Raw genomic sequence first — 17971 nt, 5'->3', positions numbered from 1 at the left:
TTAACTAACCAGAATTGAAATAAAAACTTAAAAAAAAAAAAAAAACCAAAAACAAGGAAAAGAAGGATTAGTTAACCTTCAAAAAAAAAAAAAAATTCAGGGCAATTGGTACTTGTTAGTCAACACATTAAGTCCAGGATAACATACTTTTTTTGCCTTTGTGAGTTTGTGTGATTTGAATGAGTTTTTTCTTTATTAATTTCAGCAGCACAGTCAGCAGTCTCCATTCAAGAGTTGACTCATTAGAAAAGTCAAATACTAAGCTGATTGAAGAGGTATTGTAATCCAGCCGTGGATAATTGTCTTTCATGGACCTAGTATTTGTGAACCTTTTCCATTTTAAGTATGAATATATTAAGCATGTGCATGCGCACAGGCACATTTTCATCATTATGATGGAGTATTTGCAATATTGTTGTAATTGATGATTAGAAGTTCTAGAGAAATCACATATTCTCAGGCAAATTCTCAGGTGAATCTGTGAGATACTCCTAGAAATTAGCTCCAAAGATGACACTCCTATAAGCTCTTCTATAAATAAATGTTTCTCATTATAAAATCTGGATGACCTGTATGTAGATAGTGACTCACCTATAGTTTGAAATTTCTGTTAAAATGATACTGTCCTTCTTGTTGTACTACTCAGATTCCTTTTCTTTACAAGCACCACTACATGATCATGTCCACCCTTTCTCCACCCCTCCCAAGTGTAAAACTCATCCCATATGTTCTGGTTTCCTGTGTTGTCAAAGTGGCTATCTGGTAGTCCCAGACCAGAAATTTATCTCTGCTCTCTTTTTAATACTGTTTGTAAAGTTACTTTAAGATAAGTTCTTTTTTTTTTTAAATCTATCAAATCACAGAGTTACTGCTTTGTATTTTCCGAATGATTTAGGCTAAGAGGATGAAATCTGTTACGAGTGCTATGAACCCTACTTTCTATGTTAATTAAAATTGTTAGTTTAGAAGTGGCCTCGTTTTTCCAAATCAGAGAGCACATGATTATTTACATGATTGCAGTTTAGAATGCATCTTTGTTTTGATGGTTTGGGACCATTTGATAGTTTTTTCTTTAAATCATAAGTGTACTGTTTAATCCCTATCACCTGTTTTGCCCTTCCCCCCCACCCACTTTCGCTCTGGTAACCATCAGTTTGTTCTTTCTACAGTTAAGAGTCTGTTTCTTGATTTCTCTGTTTTGTTTTTTTTTTCTTTGCTCATTTGTTTCTTAAATTCCACATGAATGAGATCATACTGTATTTGTCTTTCTCTGACTGACTTATTTTGCTTAGCATTATACTCTGGCTCTATCCATCATGTCATTGCAAATTGCAAGATTTCATTCTTTTTTATGACTGAATAATACTCCATTGTATATATTATACTACAACTTTAAAAAAAATTTTTTTTTTTTTATTTTAAAAAAAAATTTTTTTTTCAACGTTTTTTATTTATTTTTGGGACAGAGAGAGACAGAGCATGAACGGGGGAGGGGCAGAGAGAGAGGGAGACACAGAATCGGAAACAGGCTCCCGGCTCTGAGCCCATCAGCCCAGAGCCCGACGCGGGGCTCGAACTCACGGACCGCGAGATCATGACCTGGCTGAAGTCGGACGCTTAACCGACTGCGCCACCCAGGCGCCCCCAAAAAATTTTTTTTTAGTGTTTACTTATTTGAGAGATAGACAGACAGAGACTGAGCATGAATGGGGGAGGGGCAGAGAGAGAGGGAGACACAGAATCTGAAGCAGGCTCCAAGCTCCGAGCTGTCAGCACAGAGCCCAGCGTGGGGCTTCAACTCATAAACTGCAAGATCATGACCTGAGCAGAAGTTGGATGCTTAACTGACTGAGCCACCGAGGCACCCCATATACCACAACTCTTTTATCCATTCATCAGTCAGTGGATACTTGGGCCACCTCCATAGTTTGGCTATTATAAATAATGCAATAACCATAGGGATGCATGTATCTCTGAATTAGTATTTTTGTATTTTTTCTAGTAAATGCCCGGTAATGTGATTACTAGATGGTAGGGTAGTTCTATTTTTAAGTTTTTCAGGAACCTGCATACTATTTTCCCCAGTGGCTGAGCCAGTTTATATTCCTACCAACAGTGCCTGAGGCTTCCTTTTTCTCCACATCCTTGTAAACACCTGTTGTTTCTTGTGTTTTTTATTTTAGCCATTCTTACAGGTGATTTTAGCCATCGTGGTTTTGATTTGCACTTCCCTGATGATCAGTGATGTTGAGCATCTTTTCACATTTGTTGGCCATCAGCACCATTTGATAGATGGGGACCATTAGAGAGAGCTGCTCACTAGTTTGTGCCTCTTCTTGGCCTTAGGCGCACTCTAAAGTTCAAGTTATATCCCTGATGAAGTGTTCAGAAATTTATGTGCAAGCCAACATTAGGGGTAGGCCCTGCTTTCCTTTCCTGGAATCCCTCTTTTCATTCTAGGCATCAGAGCCAAGCCACTCAGTCATTCATGGTTACCTCTGATGTTGAGAAATGTCTCATATTTGTGATGGTCACTCAGTATTATTCCTGTATTTCAGAGAGTGTCCTATTTGGTTATTGTGAAGGTCTGTATCACATTTTCAGTGATCGCACAGCCTTCTTTCCTTATAGATCTTGTCTTTACACAGATCTTTACAGTCTTATTGTTTCCTGGCACTTTGTATTCAGAAAATATTATAAATCAGATAAGCATAATATGTTTTAACTAACATTTTGACTAATAAAAGGAAATAGTAGAAATAAGAGTATAATTTTTTTACTGGTATCTTGGGATAATAGCGTATTTTTCTTATGAAAACTTCTGTATATGTGAGACATTTGACTAGTTTTAGGATTTTATATTTTGTTGTTTATAGCCATGAACATAACCTGTAAAGCAAGTATAAGTAATGGTGTTTAAATTCTTTTTCTTGCCCTGTTTTGTAATTTTTAGTTAGCAATAGCAAAGAATAATATCATTAAACTCCAAGAAGAAAATCATCAATTACGAAGTGAAAATAAATTGATTTTAATGAAAACACAGCAGAACCTAGAGGTAAGTATAGACTGATTGCAAACAGACCATCTTATGTCAGAAATTGCCACTTTGGAGGACTTGTGCATAGACTGGATATTTATTTCTGTGCTGTATTAATAGTAGTGATTAAATAGTAAAAACTTATGTTTTATTTCTAGGTTACCAAAGTAGATGTGGAAACTGAGCTTCAAACATATAAGCATTCTCGGCAGGGGCTTGATGAAATGTACAACGAGGCCAGAAGGCAGCTTCGAGATGAATCTCAGTTAAGACAGGTAGGTATTATTAGCAAAAATAATAATAATCATAATAATTTGCCCTTGAGCAAGTACCATTTAAAATCTCTTCTTTAACCTTATCTTCTTGGTGTGGGATAGAAATCTCACCAGCTTGCAACTCCCTCAAGTTCTTTTAAGTTCCTACTTTATCAATTGTTTTTTTAAGTGTTTTTAAAATTTTTTTAAAGTTTATTTATTTTGAGAGATAGAGTGAGCAGGGGAGGGCAGAGAGAGTGGGAGAGAGAGAGAATCCTAAGCAGGCTCTGTGCTGATAGTGCAGAACCTGATGTATGGCTTGAACTCATGAACTGTGAGATCGTGACCTGAGCCAAAACCAAGAGTCAGACACTTAACTGACAGAGCCACCCAGGTGCCCCTTTAAAGTGTTTTTAAACTGTGAAATTAGTGGATTGAGTGAAATGAGTAAAACCATATTAAAGTTTTTATTTATTTATTAAAAAGTTTTTTTTGTGGGGTGCCTGGGTGGTGCAGTTGGTTGGCGTCCGACTTCAGCCAGGTCACGATCTCGCGGTCCGTGAGTTCGAGCCCTGCGTCGGGCTCTGGGCTGATGGCTCAGAGCCTGGAGCCTGTTTCCGATTCTGTGTCTCCCTCTCTCTCTGCCCCTCCCCCGTTCATGCTCTGTCTCTCTCTGTCCCAAAAATAAATAAACGTTGGAAAAAAAAAAAAAATTAAAAAAAAAAAAAGTTGTTTAATGTTTATTTTTGAGAGAGCATGAGTCGGGGAGAGGCAAAGAGAGAGGGAGACAGAGAATCTGAAGCAGGCTTCTTGGTGAGAGCAAAGCCTGACGTGGGGCTTGAACCCACAAACTGTGAGATCATGACCTGAGCCCAAGTCAGATGCTTAACTAAGCCACCCAGGCGCCGAAAGTTTTTTTTATTTATTTATATATTTATATATTTATTTGAGAGAGAGCACCAGTGGGGAGGGGAAAGAGAGAGAAGGAGACAGAATCTCTAGCAGGTTCCACACTGTCCCCACAGAGCCCCAGGCAGGGCTCAAACCTATGAACCGTGGGATCATGACACGAGCTGAAATCAAGAGTCAAGCTTAATGGACTGAGCCACCCAGGCATCCCAGTAAAATCGTGTTTAAAATTAACTTATTTTGGGAGCACCTGGCTGGCTCATTCGGTAGAATGTGCGACTCTTGATCTTGGGGTCATGAGTTCAAGCCCCATGTTTGGCATAGAGGTTACTTTTAAAAAATTAACTTATTTTTTAACCTTTTAAATTGTTCTAATATCTATAGAAAAATACAAATGTACACCTTAATGGGTAATAACATTAATACCTATGTAATCACCACCCAGGTCAAGAAAAGAGTATTGCCAGCCTTTCTATCCCTTTTGCTATATATCTGTTATGCTATTTATTTATATTAGGAAACTTCTTTTCATTCTGATTTAATTTCTTCTCTTCAAGAATTTTATAACTATGAGGTGGGATTTTTGAGTTATCTTTGGCCTTCACTTGTGCTGACTGCTTTTTTTCTTTGATTAAGGAAAATTAATACCGAATTAATGAGGCATAAAAATACTTAATTCTTGAATTAGTAGAATAATGATAATTAACAGAATCTAGAAAATACTTTCATTTTAGCAAAATATGCAGTTGAAAATATTTGGAATTTTATGTTGTTATCGGACCTGGTTGATTCCCTTTAGTGGGGCTTATACTTCAGAAGAGTACTGTGCATATTGAATAGAAAATCTTTTGTGTTCTTATTAACTGTTGTGTATCTGATTTTTGACATCCTGAAGTGGTGTGTGAATTGAATATATATTGAAATTGCAGGATGTGGAGAATGAGCTAGCAGTACAAGTTAGTATGAAACATGAGATTGAACTTGCCATGAAGTTGTTGGAGAAAGATATCCATGAGAAACAAGATACTCTGATAGGCCTTCGGCAACAACTAGAGGAAGTTAAATCAATTAACATAGAGATGTATCAAAAGTTGCAGGTAAGGATCATTCTTAAATTCTTGGAATTTCTTGAGTTGAATGGAAATTGAAAATGACTATTTGTATGAAGCATCTGGTTTTTAAAGGGATGAGTCATTTTAACTGTGCCATATTGGTAATCAAAACCAGTGACTTTTTTTCTAAATGGAAGCTTAAGAAATAGAGCAGACTATTTCTTAAGTAAGGTATCAACAAAAAAATCACCTACCTGATTTCCTTTTAAATGCTGAAAGGTTAAGTAGGAAGATTAAATCTTTTGGGAAAATTCACCCTAAATATGCAGGACATTTTTGTGAATTCTTTATACAGTATAGTCCTGAGAAAGGTTTAGATTTTTTAAAAAGATTTTATTTTTTTAGGTAATCCCTACACCTGATATGGGGCTCATACCTACAACCCCAAGATCAGAGTCACATGGTCTACTGACTGAGCCAGCCAAGGGCCCCAAGAAAGATTTAATTTTAATTGAAATGCTTTCCTACAATAATTGTTACAAATTCTCTCATAAAGGGACATCACTGTTTAAGTAGTTTGGTGCCAAAAGCTCTTTATATTTAATTTGAAATACTTTACATTGAAACTATTTTACATAGTTTACAAGAGTTTATTTTGTTGTTTTCCAAAAAAAACACTGAAGGCAAAGTGTGTGTGTGTGTGTGTGTGTGTGTGTGTGTGTGTGTGTGTGTATTTCTTTATTACATTTTAATAGCAGACAAGTAGTCTACTGCTTTACTTTATATCATAGGAGTATTTTGATCTACAGAATAACTGTTCATTTCAAAGTAAAAATTCCATAGTGAAATGGTATACAAAACTTAAAAGTATTCAGGTTGAAAATCAAAGCCACTATAGTTTTTCTTTTTTCTAAATAGAGTTCTGAAGATGGCTTGAAAGAAAAAAATGAAATAATTGCCCGACTAGAAGAAAAAACCAGTAAAATTACTGTAGCTATGAGGCAGCTGGAACAAAGGTACAGAACCTCCAGTCTTAGTTTCTTTTTTTCCTTTTTTTCTCCCTTTTCTTTATTCAACTCTGACACCTGCCACAAAAACCATTAGGAAAATTTAGTTTAGGACCTTCCCCCTCACCCCCCCAGTAGGATTTTGCCTTTTTTGTTTTGGTTGTTGCATGGAATCAAGTTGCTTTATATTAGGCTGATTCATTTGAATTTACCATTTTGTGGATTTTCATAAAAAGGTCTGATATTGACAATTTCATGTGGTTCAATTTATTACATAAAACAAATACACAAGCAAAAACTTAAAAAAAGTGAAAAACGAACAAAATCTATGGTGGAATTATCCCTGATTGATTTCCATGCATATTGATTGTCATATCTTTTGTCATTCACCATCTCTATCTGAAATTAGGCCTTGAGTTTGCAGTTTAGTGTGTTTCTTTGAGCTAGGACCCTCAACTGAAACCAAGAAATAATTTTATTTAAATTGAATTGTTTTATATTGGCATTTTTCACTTTTATTGTTGGAAAATGTAATGTATTTCCATTGATCTGTCATGTTGGTGTCAACATATGTCTTATCATTGCTTTCTTTGAATCTACTTATGAAAAACATAACTATTAATGCTTTATTGACATGAATATTCTTTTATTGACATCCTCTTTCTTCTTTTTTCTTTTTTGTTTTCTTTATCCCCATTTTTACATTTTGGACATCTTTATTACCTTTTTCTGTCTTTGATTTCTGTCCATTCCATTATGAAGTGACAATGATTTGTTAACTCAAACTAGGACAATTGCAATGTCATTGGTGAAATATGCCAGCAGTGACACTCAAGACCAGTACAAGCTGGTCAAAGATATATCTTTCTGAAAACCACTTGTATTTAAACAGACTAAAAGAGAATCAACAATTTTATAATATATTAAGTAGAAAATAATTTATGCTATTAAGTATTTGAAAAGGGTATTAGGAACCCTATACACTTCTTGATCAGCTGCTATGGTAATACACTGCCATAAAGCAGAGTGGGTGCACTTGGATTTCCAAAAACACATTCCTCAAACCTTGTGCACAAAGGCTGATTTGAGTATTGACCTTTTGGAGGTCAGGATTTTCAAGTGCAGTTTTATCTTTTTAGCTACTTTTTGATGGAAAATATAAACATTGTTTCAAAATAAGTTAACCTTTGGTTTCACAATGTGTTGGCACAAATTTTTTCCCTCTTGGCCTAATGGCTTCTGATTTTTAAATATGTTTTAAAATAGTTTACAACCCAGATTGGCCATTCTCTTGTGCTTTAGCAGCTCAGTTTTCCAGTTCCCCATAGCCCTCTTCGATGATAGCACAACTTCAAGCCCTACCTCACTCTGAGTTTTATTTCGGTTTCTGTAATCTTAGAGAAATGTGCCCTATCCCCTCACCTTAATGTTTTAAATTCAGATTTAGAGATAACTTGAATGTTACTCTCATTTGCTTAGAAGTGGCATTTATACTTCTAAAATGTGTCAGGGTTGCCCCATTGGTATGGTTTTAGGAAGAAAAGAGGCAATTTTTTGGCTAGTCGAATAGAAATTTTACCTGTGATCCCCTACAAGGAGTTAATGTCTCTTGAATATGTGGGAAATGTTTTCTTATAAAAATATCAAAGTTAAATCTAAGAAATCCTAGATGGGAGGCAGGGAGTGGAGCTAAGCACAGTGAGAACCAATGACTTAAAATAAAAACAGCAAATGAAAGTCACATTTTTAGCTAATTTTTAAATGTCAGTGATGAACAAAAATGATCTCTAGAGAATGTTGCCAACTAATACCATATTCCTTTGAATCTTAACACGCACATGTGCATACACACACAGAGCTTTTGGCATAATTTAGTAAATGCATAAAGATCCTACAGGGAGGACTTGGCTGTTATTTGAAGTAATTGCAGGTCTTTGCTCTTGGCCTTGTAGCACACTTGATTCCTGGCATACACATCCTAGCATAGTAAATAACAAATGTGGCTTCTTCACCTAGTGTAGACATAAATACTGTGCTTTACATGGTTTTGTAAAAAGGCAGTAATGCACCTATTATACTTTCAAAGTTGATTCATAATGCTCTACATAAGTGGTAAAGGCTGTATTGCTTTGCATTGTTAATTATGAACAAGAAATAAAACAAATTTGAAGATAGTATTCTGGGCATATTATATGTTATGTTGAAAAAAAATCACAAAACAATTTCTAGACATTGTGTGGCTCTTTCACGTTTGAGTTTGTGAGTTTCCCCCCAAACTTTGTTTTCATTTAGAAATGTTTCTATTTCCCCATTTTTCTTTTATTTGTCTTCTTCACCCTTTTACACCCTAGTTCTAGCCTCAGTTTTACCCAAAGTTGATTTGAATTACACCAGATTGCAGCAAGCAGAGAAGGCGCAAATGGAAGCTGAAGATGAAGACAAGAAATATCTACAAGAGTGTCAGAGTAAATCCGACAGTCTGCAGAAACAAATCTCCCAAAAGGAGAAACAGCTGTGAGTATTTCACTCTTGGAAACAAATACTTGTATTAACATAATTTCCACTGCCCCTTTTTTGCACATCAAGATAGGATACCTATATTTTCGTTTAGTTAATGATTACAGCTAGATTGTGGAGTTCTCCTTGGGGAAAAAAAGTTAGAAAACATAATTATGATAAAACCTATGTTTCCAGATACTGAGTGTAATAGGCCTTTATAACTCAAAGGAACTTATATTATCATAGAACATGATGTTTTATGAGAATATTTTTATTAGTACTTCATATGATAGATCTGTATATCACCAACTAGGAAGGATGTCAGTATATGTCATTGGACTGAAGAAAAAAACAAGTTGCAGATAGTATGTGAAATATCCCATTTTTTATAAAATTAAAACCATGTACATGTGTATATTTACATCTACATAGAAAAGAGTTCAGGGGCGCCTGGGTGGCTCAGTCAGTTAAGCGGCCGACTTCGGCTCAGGTCACAATCTCACGGTCCGTGAGTTCGAGCCCCGCGTTGGGCTCTGTGCTGACAGCTCAGAGCCTGGAGCCTGTTTCAGATTCTGTGTCTCCCTTTCTCTCTGCCCCTCCCCTGTTCATGCTCTGTCTCTCTCTGTCTCAAAAATAAATAAATGTTAAAAAAAAAAAAAAGTTCAAAGAATTCAGATTCAGGTTCAAAGAATTCAGATTCACTCAGGGGAGTGATGGCAGATTAACAGGGGTATTTTAGTTTTTACTTCATAAACATCAGTATTTATTCCCCAGTAAGTATGTGGGGAAAAATTAACAATAATAGGAAATAGTTATGTATCATATTTAATAGATCATTAAGACTACATGCCATTTATGATGTGTAACTTGCTAAGCTGCAGGATTCAGTGATTGAAGTGATAAGTTCTTCCTCTAGTCTTGCTCATTTTCTAATAGTTCTGTCAGTTATCGAGAGGGCATTTCTTGAATATCCCATCTATTATTGTAGATTTGTGTATTTCTCCTTTTAGTTCTATCAGTTTTGCTTCTTGTATTCTGATTCTGTTTGGTGCCAACACATTTAGGATTGCTGTGTCTTTTTGGCGAATTAATCTTTTTATCATTTTGTGATATGCCTCCTTGTCTCTGATAATTTTCTTTACAGGATATTAATAGAGCCACAGCTGCTTTCTTTTGGTTAATGTCATGTAGTAAACAAAAAATTAATGTTTGCATTTTTCAGTCTTTAAACTTTTGGTCTAATATTTATTATTATCAGTATATTTGAAGTAAGTTTCTCATAGTTCACGTTTTTTATCTGTTCTGACAATCTTTTTTTTTTAAGTTTATTTTTGAGAGAGAGAGAGCATGCACATGTACAAGTAGAGAGGGGCAGAGAGACAATCCCAAGCAGGGTCCACAGTATCAGTGCAGAGCCAGACACAGGGCTTGATCCCATAAACTGTGAGATCATGACCTGAGCCAAAGTCAAGAGTTGGGTGCTTAGCCGACTGAGCCACCCAGGTGCCCCCTAACAATCTGTTTTAACGATGTATTTAGTCCATTTACATTTAGTGTAATTGTTGATATGAGAGCTTAAGTCTACTATTTTATTGTTTTTTTTCTCATTCCTTTATTTCATTTTTCCTGCCTTCTCATGGGTTGAATATAACTTAGAATTCCTATTTATCTCTAGTGTTTTTAAGTATATTCCTTTGTATAGATATTCTAGTGATTGCTCTACTTTCTTGTATGTTTGCAGCTTTTCACAGTCTACTGGTGTTTTACTACTTTGAATGAAGTGTGGAAGTCTTACCTCCACTTGGATCTTTTTATTCACTCTCCATTATAAATTTTTTTTTTTTGAGAGAGAGAGAGAGAGAGCAGTGAGAGAGGGAGACACAGAATCTGAGAGAGGCCCCAGGCTCTGAGCTGTCAGCACAGAGCCGAATGCGGGGCTCAAACCCATGAACCGTGAGATCATGACCTGAGACAAAATTGGACGCTCAACTGACTGAGCCACCCAGGTGCCCCTATCCACTCCCCTTTCATAACATAAGTTGCTTAAATATTTTCCCTGCATAATATTGAGAACCACATCAGACAGTATTAGAAAGTTTTTATTAATTTTTTTAAGTAAACTCAGCCCAGCGTGGGGTTTGAAGTCACAACTCTGAGATCAAGAGTTGCATGCTCTACAGCGGAGCTAGCCAGGTGCCCCTACATCAGACAATATTACAGTTTGTGCTTCAACCCTGAAACAATTCAGAAAACTCTTTGTTATTTCTTCTTCACTCTTGATATTTTAAGTTTTCTTCTTTGTGTCTGGAGAACTTCTTTTGCCATTCTTTTTAGGGTAGGTCTATTGGCAGCAAATTCTCTTAGTTGTTTTGTTTCCTCCCATCTGCAGTCTTGATTTCACCTTCATTTCTTTTTTTTTTTTTAATTTCTTTTTTTAATTTGCATTCAAGTTAGCATATAGTGCAACAATGATTTCAGGGGTAGATTCCTTAATGCCCCTTACCCATTTAGCCCATCCCCCCACCCCATGACTCCTCTAGTAACTCTGTTTGTTCTCCATATTTAGGACTCTCTTATGTTTTTGTCCCCCTCCCTGTTTTTATATTATTTTTGCCTCGCTTCCCTTATGTTCATCTATTTTGTATCTTAAAGTCATAATATGAGTGAAGTCATATGATGTTTGTCTTTCTCCGACTAATTTCACTTAGCATAATACCGTCTAGTTCCATCCATGTAGCTGTGTTTGGCAAGATTTCATTCTTTTTGATTGCCGAGTAATACTCCATTGTGTGTATATATACCACACCTTCTTTATCCATTCATCCATCGATGGGCATTTGGGCTCTTTCTATACTTTGGGTATTGTTGATAGTGCTGCTACAAACATTGGGGTGCATATGTCCCTTCCAAACAGGACACGTGTATCCCTTGGATAAATACCTAGTAGTACAATTGCTGGGTCATAGGGTAGTTCTATTTTTAATTTTTTGAGGAACCTCCATACTGTCTTCCAGAGTGGCTGCACTAGTTTGCATTCCCACCAGCAGTGCAAAAGAGATCCTCTTTCTCTGCATCCTCACCAACATCTGTTGTTGCTTGAGTTGTTAATGTTAGCCATTGTGACAGGTGTGAGATGGTATCTCATTGTGGTTTTCATTTGTATTTCCCTGAGGATGAGTGATGTTGAGCACTGTTTTATGTGTCGGTTGGTCATCTGGATGTCTTCTTTGGAGAAGTGTGTATTCATTTCTTTTGCCCATTTCTTCACTGGATTATTTGCTTTTTGGGTGTTGAGTTTGAGAAGTTCTTTATAGATTTTGGATACTAACTCTTTGATATGTCATTTGTAAATATCTTCTCCCATTCTGTCAGTTGCCTTTTAGTTTTACTGTTTGTTTCCTTCGCTGTGCAGAAGCTTTTTATTTTGATGAGGTCCCAATAGTTCATTTTTGCTTTTGTTTCCCTGCCTCTGGAGATGTGTTGAGTACGAAGTTGCTGCAGCCAAGGTCAAAGAGGTTTTTGCCTGCTTTCTCCTGGAGAATTTTTATGGCTTTCTGTCTTACATTGAGGTCTTTCATCCATTTTGAGTTTATTTTTGTGTATGGTGTAAGAAAGTGGTCCAGGTTCATTTTTCTGCATGTTGCTGTCCAGTTTTCCCAGCACCATTTGCTGAAGAGACTGTCTTTATTCCATTGGATTCTTTCCTGCTTTGTCAAAGATTAGTTGGCCATACGTTTGTGGGTCCATTTTTGGAACCATTTTGGTTCTCTATGCTGTTCCATTTATCTGAGTGTCTGTTTTTGTGCCCATACCATACTGTCTTGATGATTACAGCTTTATAATACAGCTTGAAGTCCGTCAGCTTCATTTCTGAAGGATATTTTCAGAATATCCTTAGAATTCCAAATTGACAGTTCTTTTCTTTCAGCACTTAAAAAGGGTTGAGTATTTTCTTTGGTCTTCATAGTTTCTGATGGAAAACACTGTCATTTGAATCCTTGTTCCTTTACCCAAGATTATTTTCTTTTGGATTTATCCTTTTTGGGCTTTGGTCATCGTGTGTGTGTGTGTGTGTGTGTGTGTGTGTGTGTGTGTGTGTGTGTGTTTGAGACAGAGGCAGAGAATGAGCAGGGGAGGGGCAGAGAGAGGGGGAGACACAGAATCCAAAGCAGGCTGCAGGCTCTGAGCTGTAAGCACAGAGCCCAGGGTGAGGCTTGAACTCGTGAACTGCGAGATCAGGACCTGAGCCGAAGTCTGACACTCAACTGATTGACCACCCAGGCGCCCCATGGTCATCTTCTTGATACTACACTTTATCTTAGCTAAAAGGACAAGAAGCGATTGGTCAGCTTGTTGAATCTTTAGGTTTATCTTTGACAAATTTGGAAATTTTTAGGCATCTTTTTTCCTACATACATTTTCCAGTCCACCTGCTTTCTCTTCTCTGGAATTCTGATAACATTGAATGTTAGAATTTTTTTTTTTTTTTTTTATAGTCCTGTAAGTTTCCAGTCTATTTTTTCTTTCTTCTTCAAATTGGGTAATTTCTATTGTAGTGTTGTGTGTTTTGTTTCTCATTTTTAAGTAGGCTCCATGCTCAACATGGGGCTTGAACTCATGACCCTGAGATCAAGAATTGCTTGTTCTACTGACTGAGCTGGCTGGGCACCCCTCTACGGTAGTGTTTTGAAATCCATTCTTTTATCATCATCTTCATTCTACTGAGCCATTTAGGGTGGTTATTGTAGTTTTCAATTCTAAGATTTTCATTTGAGTGTATTTTCTTCCTCCTTTCTTTTTTTGCTAAAGCTTCCTGTTTTGTTTCAGGTATGTTTTTAGTTGGTCATAGGAGCATTTTTATGATGACTGCTTTGAAATTCTTGTCTAGAATTATCTGACATGGTGGCATCTGTTTTTTCTCATCGAAGTTGGGATTTTTCTTGGGTCTTGTTATGACAAATTTTTTTCAATTGCATTCTGGATGTCTTGAGAATTATGAGACTGCATCTAATTTAATTTTACATTTGAGCAGTTCTCCACTGAAACCACACCAGCAGGGAGAAATATAGACACTGACTCTTTATACCAAGTGAGTATAGCAGAAGCCTAGGACCATTCTGGATGGGATACAGAAGGGTGCCTAACTATGGGGCAAGAATTGAAATCTATGCTTTCCACTTACTCTCCACTGACACAGTGGAGGAGAGGAGTTGTGTCTTGTTACCATCAAGTAGGAGTGGAAGTCCAGGCTTTCCTCTTGGTCTCTGCTGATAACATCCTGGAGGGGGAGAGTTAGAGGTATCTCATTACACTGGGCAGGGGTTGAAATTTAGGTTTTTCACTTGGCTTTCACTTACCCTGTGGCGAAAGTGAGAAATGCCTTGTTACTGATGTAGGGATAAAAGTCCAGGTTCCCCATATAGTCTCCACTAATATAAGGGTGGTAGACATCTCATTACTGTTGAGTGGTAGTGAAAGTCCAGGCTCCCCACTTAGCTTTTGCTGACAGTGGTTGGGGGCCTGTGGTTTTCTCCACCTTCCACCTGCTCCAGGGTGGTATTGTCACAGAGTAAATACAGTTTCTAATACTTTAGAAACAGGGTATGTATTGTCACAAAGGTTTCTATCATGCTAGGCTACCTCTTCCCGGTTCTTTAGCAAGAGAGAGGAGGCTTTTCTTGGGGTTTTTTTTTTGTAATCATTTTTTTAAAGTTCCTTTTAACCTACTACAAAAATAACATTTTTCTTATTCTGTAGAATAAGGCTTTAGGCCAAGGAGTATCACCTTAGTTGAAAACTTGCATCATTTGTACATTATAAAACTAAAACCCATCCCCCAAAACACTCAGTAAACAAACATTTTCTCTTAATTTTAATACTTCCATAAAAGGATAGCTAGCATTTTCAAGGCTCCCTTGGCAACAAAAATCACAAGAAGCATTTAATTCATCAGGTTTCTTTCTTTTTTTTTTTTTAAATGTTTATTTACTTTTGAGAGAGCGAGAGAGACGGAGCTCAGAGCTCAAGCAGGGGAGGGGCAGAGAGACACAGAATCCGAAGCAGGCTCCAAGCTCTGAGCTGTCAGCACAGAGCCCAACGCCAGCTCAAACCCATGGACTGTGAGATCATGACCTGAACTGAAGTCGGATGCTCAACTGACTTAGCCACCCAGGAGCCCCTAAGTCATCAGGTTTTTTAATGATGTGAAATGTTTTGTTGTTTAAGCCTGTGCCCTACCAAATGAAAAACATGAAAAGCAAGACTGGAACACTTTTGCCAGTCACTAGAATACAGTTTTAAAACCCTGGTACTCTGTGTTACTGAATCACTTAGACAAATCTGATATTTATATGCATTGATGCAGCTATTCCTTGACCAAAGGATGATCCAATTAACACTGTAGGGACCTGGCCCTTCCCTATAGGGCTAACCTATTCAATAAGTCTTGGGTACAACTGTAGAGAGAAGATGTTTGTTTCTGCTGAAGCCATGAAAGTAAGTTTATCTCTCAGTTGGTGACATTTTGGTAGAGTATGAACATGTGAACATGTGACATTTTGGTAGAGTATGAACATGTGAACAATTTGGTATAGTATGAACATGTGAACAATTTGATTCTCCCTGATGGCTTAAAAAATTGAAATGGTTTCTGTAGAAATGGGCAGCTGGGACTGTGTCCAAGAAAAACAAATTCCCATTTTGGAGAAGTAACTTTATTGATTTCTGATTATGAAAATATTACATGCTGTTGGTTAAATGTAAGAAAATATAGAAAAATGTGAAGAAAATAAAAATTAGAGCGAACTTTTTTAACATTTGGTGAGTATCATTTTTTTCTGGTATGCATAGATGTTTTTTATGTTTTTTAGACAGAGGATCATGCTACATGCTCCTTAGTATTTTGTTTATTGCATTTACTATGTCATGGACATTGTATCATATCAATTAACGTAGGCCTATACCGTCTTATCAGTTAACCTGAAGGAATCCTTTAGCCTGAAAAATTGTGCTTAATTCTTTGAATTTACATCTTTGAGTATTGGTGAGATCCTTTTATATATCTTTATTTTGTTAGTTACCAGCTCCTATCATCTACTTTTTTCCCTTGGGGTGTTCAGCTTATTAATATTTATTTGTAAGAGCCCTTAATGTATCGGGGCGCCTGGGTGGCTCAGTCAGTTAAGTGTCTGACTTCGGCTCAGGTCATGATCTCGTGGTTTGTGAGTTCGAGCCTCATGTCAGGCTTTGTGCTGAAAGACTGCTTTGGATTCTGTGTCTCCTTCTCTCTGCCCATCACCTGCTCACACTCTGTCTCTGTCTGTCTGTCTGTCTCCGTCTCTCAGAAGTAAATAAACCTTAAAAAACATTAAAAAAAAAAAACTCTTTATGTATTTACTCTGGGTATTTCACAGACAGTGAAATGTTTTCTAAGTTTACTGTTTTTAAACTTTGTTCATAGTGGTTTTTTCATTTAGATATTTAAAATATTCATGTAGTTGTATTTTTCCTTTTTTCTTCCTTTATGGTTTCCAACTTTGGTGGTCAACATGTGTTTTGACAATATATTTATAATAACTTAAAATTTTTTTCCCTTGCTTTTTCTCTCAGTCTTTTTCTGATTCTGGATGATGAGGCCACTCTGTAGTTTAGTTACTTCACTTTTAGTAACATAAACCTGTTTCTGTATTCTTTTTTTTCCCTTTTAATTGATTTATCTATTTTTGAGAGAGTGAGAGTGGGGAGAGCAGAGAGAGAGAGAGAGAGAGTGAATCCCAAGCAGACTACACATTGCCAGTGCAGAGCCTGATGCAGGGCTTGAACTCATGAACTGTGAGATCATGACCTGAGCTGAAATCAAGAGTCGGACGCTTAACTGACTGAGCCATCCAGGCGTCCCTGTATTCTTTTCGAATGTATAGTGAAATAGTATTTATAAACAATTTGTAAATTCCATTTGGAGGTATCTCTTCTCTTCATCCTGAATTATAAAATCTGAAATTTATTTCACTGAGAAATAATGTGGCTGTAGATGGAAATGCTAACTTTATGAAGAAACAAAAGTAATCAAAATATTAACACAAGAATATTAAAATGATGTAATATTGTGATAGTGTCAATATTATGATACGTTGGAATTAAAATTTAAAGTATTAGAAACTGTAGCATTATCAGCATATGCCTCATCTGTAATACCTACTTATGAGCAATAATTTTCAAAATGATTTCTTTTTGGTATCCTAAAATGTAGGAGTTTGACTACTTTTGTTTTGCCAGCTAGTACCTATTAGAATGATGAGGTGGTGTTTCAGATGTGAATTGGCATTTCCAGGCAGTATGGATTTCCCCCCAGTGTCTCCTTAGTCTTAGATTTGTCTTGTAATTGGTCAGCTTTCAGCAGTAGTCTGTAAAGTAACACTTTGTATGAGGGTTGATTTTTCTGTGACTGATGTTAAATTGCTTTAGTGGTGGCTGTACTTCTTATATCAGAAATATAGTTTGTTGTAAAATTTTCCCATGGCACAGAAATGTAAATAATTAAAACCTCACATTTTTCTCCTTGATTCCATTCCCCAGATGTAACTAGTTTTAATCGTGTGATATGCCCTTCCAGGCATTTTCTGTGTTCTTACAGTGCTTATGTTTACAGAATTGAAAAATGACATAAATTATTATTTAGCAAGGAGTTTTTGTGGTTGGCAAATAAGTTGATACCTTGGGATCAAAAAACCCTGTGCTGCTGAACTTATTTACCAAAAAATATTTATGAAAGAAAATACCTGAAGAAATGCACAAAAGTGAGAACAATCAACCAAAAAGATGCTGTTACTAAAGAGTACAAACAACTCTCGTGTGATAAATAGCACTAAGCTTCTGTGTATTTGTCATTCAAGGGTGCAACTGGAAACTGATTTGAAGATTGAGAAGGAATGGAGGCAGACTTTGCAGGAAGATCTTCAAAAGGAGAAAGATGCCTTATCTCATCTTAGAAATGAGACCCAGCAAATCATTAGTCTTAAAAAAGTAAATGGTGGTAAAACTTTTTAAAAATTGTATCTTTGAAAACTAAGTTACTTAAAAGGAGAAATCATAATTTATATTTATACCAAAGAGACAGAATATACTAGTCATCTTTAAAAATACCAATAAGAAGTGGCTCTTGGCTGACTCGGTTGGTAATATATGCAACTCTTGATCTTGGAGTTGTGAGTTTGA

General features: G+C 36.5%; 1 protein-coding gene across 4 annotated transcripts in view; it reads left to right on the top strand.

The window, feature by feature from the left end:
* Positions 1 to 17971, top strand: part of RUFY2 (RUN and FYVE domain containing 2) — a 49910-nt gene that overhangs the window by 17043 nt on the left and 14896 nt on the right. For 2 of the 4 annotated variants that reach the window (XM_025917946.2, XM_086679849.1), the window contains exons 8-14: positions 206 to 275; positions 2954 to 3055; positions 3196 to 3312; positions 5130 to 5297; positions 6171 to 6268; positions 8654 to 8773; positions 17650 to 17779. In XM_025917946.2, coding sequence (XP_025773731.2) covers positions 206 to 275; positions 2954 to 3055; positions 3196 to 3312; positions 5130 to 5297; positions 6171 to 6268; positions 8654 to 8773; positions 17650 to 17779 — 805 coding nt within the window. Of the gene's footprint in view, positions 1 to 205; positions 276 to 2953; positions 3056 to 3195; positions 3313 to 5129; positions 5298 to 6170; positions 6269 to 7021; positions 8437 to 8653; positions 8774 to 17649; positions 17780 to 17971 lie in introns of those variants that run through there. The other 2 variants (XM_086679848.1, XM_086679850.1) reach the window with 2 other exon arrangements.

The sequence above is a fragment of the Puma concolor genome, chromosome D2 (assembly GCF_028749965.1).
Source record: "Puma concolor isolate L17-30 chromosome D2, mPumCon1.1.hap2, whole genome shotgun sequence".
Taxonomy (NCBI): domain Eukaryota; kingdom Metazoa; phylum Chordata; class Mammalia; order Carnivora; family Felidae; genus Puma; species Puma concolor.
The sequence above is the reverse complement of the archived record's forward strand: the minus strand, read 5'-3'. Positions and strand labels throughout refer to the sequence as shown.